Source organism: Pundamilia nyererei, unplaced genomic scaffold, assembly GCF_000239375.1.
Source record: "Pundamilia nyererei isolate P.nyererei 1_Seehausen unplaced genomic scaffold, PunNye1.0 scaffold00212, whole genome shotgun sequence".
In the NCBI taxonomy this organism is placed as follows: Eukaryota; Metazoa; Chordata; class Actinopteri; order Cichliformes; family Cichlidae; genus Pundamilia; species Pundamilia nyererei.
In genome coordinates this window covers 211,324-213,287 of record NW_005187613.1, presented here as the reverse complement: position 1 = coordinate 213,287, position 1,964 = coordinate 211,324, and the positions used below count along the sequence as shown (strand labels likewise).

Genomic DNA, 1,964 nt, shown 5'->3' with positions numbered 1-1,964 from the left:
AAGGAGAAGGTCCTGTATGTGCAAAGCCCAGGTCATGGTGTCGTTGCTGAACGAGCCGCTCTGGGATTCTGGGCAGAGTAGTAAAGAAAACGTTTCCCACCAGTATTGGTTGGATGCTCACACCGATGCTAAAGTAGTGCTCCTGTAGAACCTGCTTGACTGCTGCTGTTGATTGGTGGCAGCTTTGTCTTTGCTTTTATTCCAGGTTTGTCCCTCCACATGTTTCTGATCATCGCGTGCAGCCTGTTATTGTTATCACTAACACAAGAAAAGACATAATGATCCACGTGGTGGTACGACCCGTTGTTGTCGTCTATGTGTGGAAACATTGTTTGAGGGCAGTCTTATTATTTTTGCATCTTTGGAAGTACTGAGCGGATGCAGTGTACTAGTCCCTGTAAAGAAGACACTCCCTATGTAGTACTGATGGCCAACCTCTACTCATCTACTCTGAGGCTTCTGAACTGGTTTGATAAATTACTGAGGCGCTGCTTGAGTTTACGCTGAGAGGAATCGTATTGATTTGTCAGCTTTCGAAATTTTGCTGACATGATTTCGAAACTGGCTTCAATCTGATCGACTTTGTTCTCCAAGTCTTTAGCATCGGTAGCAGCGACAAGCGACTCATCTATGAGATTGTCTTTCATCAGAATGGCCCTTCCTTTCTCCTCCAGAGCATTCTTAGCATCAGGATACTCTGTTAGTGCCTCCATGAGATCATCTTTGGACAGGGCAAAGAGATCAGAATAGCCCACGCTTCGAATGTTAGCTGTTCTTCGGTTACCTGCCTTACTACCTTTGATCCCAAGGATGCTGATTTCTCCAAAATAAGCTCCGTCACTAAGGACCACAAACTGGGTAACACCATCATCTGCTACTACAGCGAGCTTTCCTTCTTTGATGATATACATTTCCCTACCAATATCCCCTTTCTTACAGATGTAATCCCCAGGACTGAAAACTTGAGGCTGAAGCTTCAGGACCAACTCAATAAGCAAACCAGCTTCACAGTCTTGAAAGATGCGCACTTTTCTTAGGGTTTCCAGATGTACGTTAATGGCTATCTCTGCCTTCAGCTTGTCTGGCAGATTTTTTAACACCTGCTTTTCATCGCAGGTTTTCCCCTCAGTCCACAGGTAGTCAAACCACTTCACCACCCTCGCCTCCAAGTCTTTAGTGACCTTTCGAAATTGCATGTACTGCTTGATAGAGTCAATCTTCGCCTGGAACTCTACACGTGCAGCATTCATGTTGGAGATCATGGCTCCAACATTTCCAACAATTGTTGCAAAGATCAAAACCCCAGTAAGAAAGTCAACCACGACAAAAAAGTATTCAACGTCTCGGACCGGCGGTGGTGTCTCACCAATAGTGGTCAAGGTAAGAGTGGACCAGTAAAAGGAATAAATGTACTGTCTGGACAGCTGAGAAAACTCTGGTTTTTTCGGCCCGGGGTAGACCCATGTGTCTGACCCAAAACCAAGTATTTTTGAGATGGCAAAGTACAGGCACCCATTCCAGTGGATGATGATGATGATGTAAAGTACAAGATTAGCGATTCGGAAGATGTTTGGAAAATTGGTTCGCGTTTCAGTCCGGTCGAAGAACTCAAAGAGACGGCCTAACCTAAACAGCCGGTTGAATCTCCACTCTGGGTTGTTGATTCCGATATAGAAGAAAACAATGTCGGTAGGAATCACTGATAACATGTCTAACTTGAACTGGGGTGTCTTCATGTACTTTTCCTTCAGGATCTTTGCATCCTTTACAAGAAGTCCTTGCTCCAGAAAACCTATTGACAAAGAAGAAAACGATAGTCATTATCATATACTGTATTGAAGATTTTATATAATGACAAACTGAAAATCTTAAGTTTCCATCAGTACCTGTCCTGGCTCTCACAAAGATGTCCATGCAGTAGAGGGCATCTGACACATAGTCCAAAACCAGCCAGAGTGTTGAAT

General features: G+C 44.1%; 1 protein-coding gene across 1 annotated transcript; it reads right to left on the bottom strand.

Annotated features, from left to right (window-relative positions):
- Positions 1-14: 14 nt before the first annotated feature.
- LOC102202929 (cyclic nucleotide-gated cation channel alpha-3-like) lies at positions 15-1,959 on the bottom strand (the record flags this gene model as incomplete). The annotated part of the gene is made up of 2 exons (XM_005748078.1): positions 15-1,792; positions 1,887-1,959. Coding segments are annotated over 2 exons (1,428 nt in total), but the record flags the coding sequence as incomplete, so codon positions are not given.
- Positions 1,960-1,964: the final 5 nt, after the last annotated feature.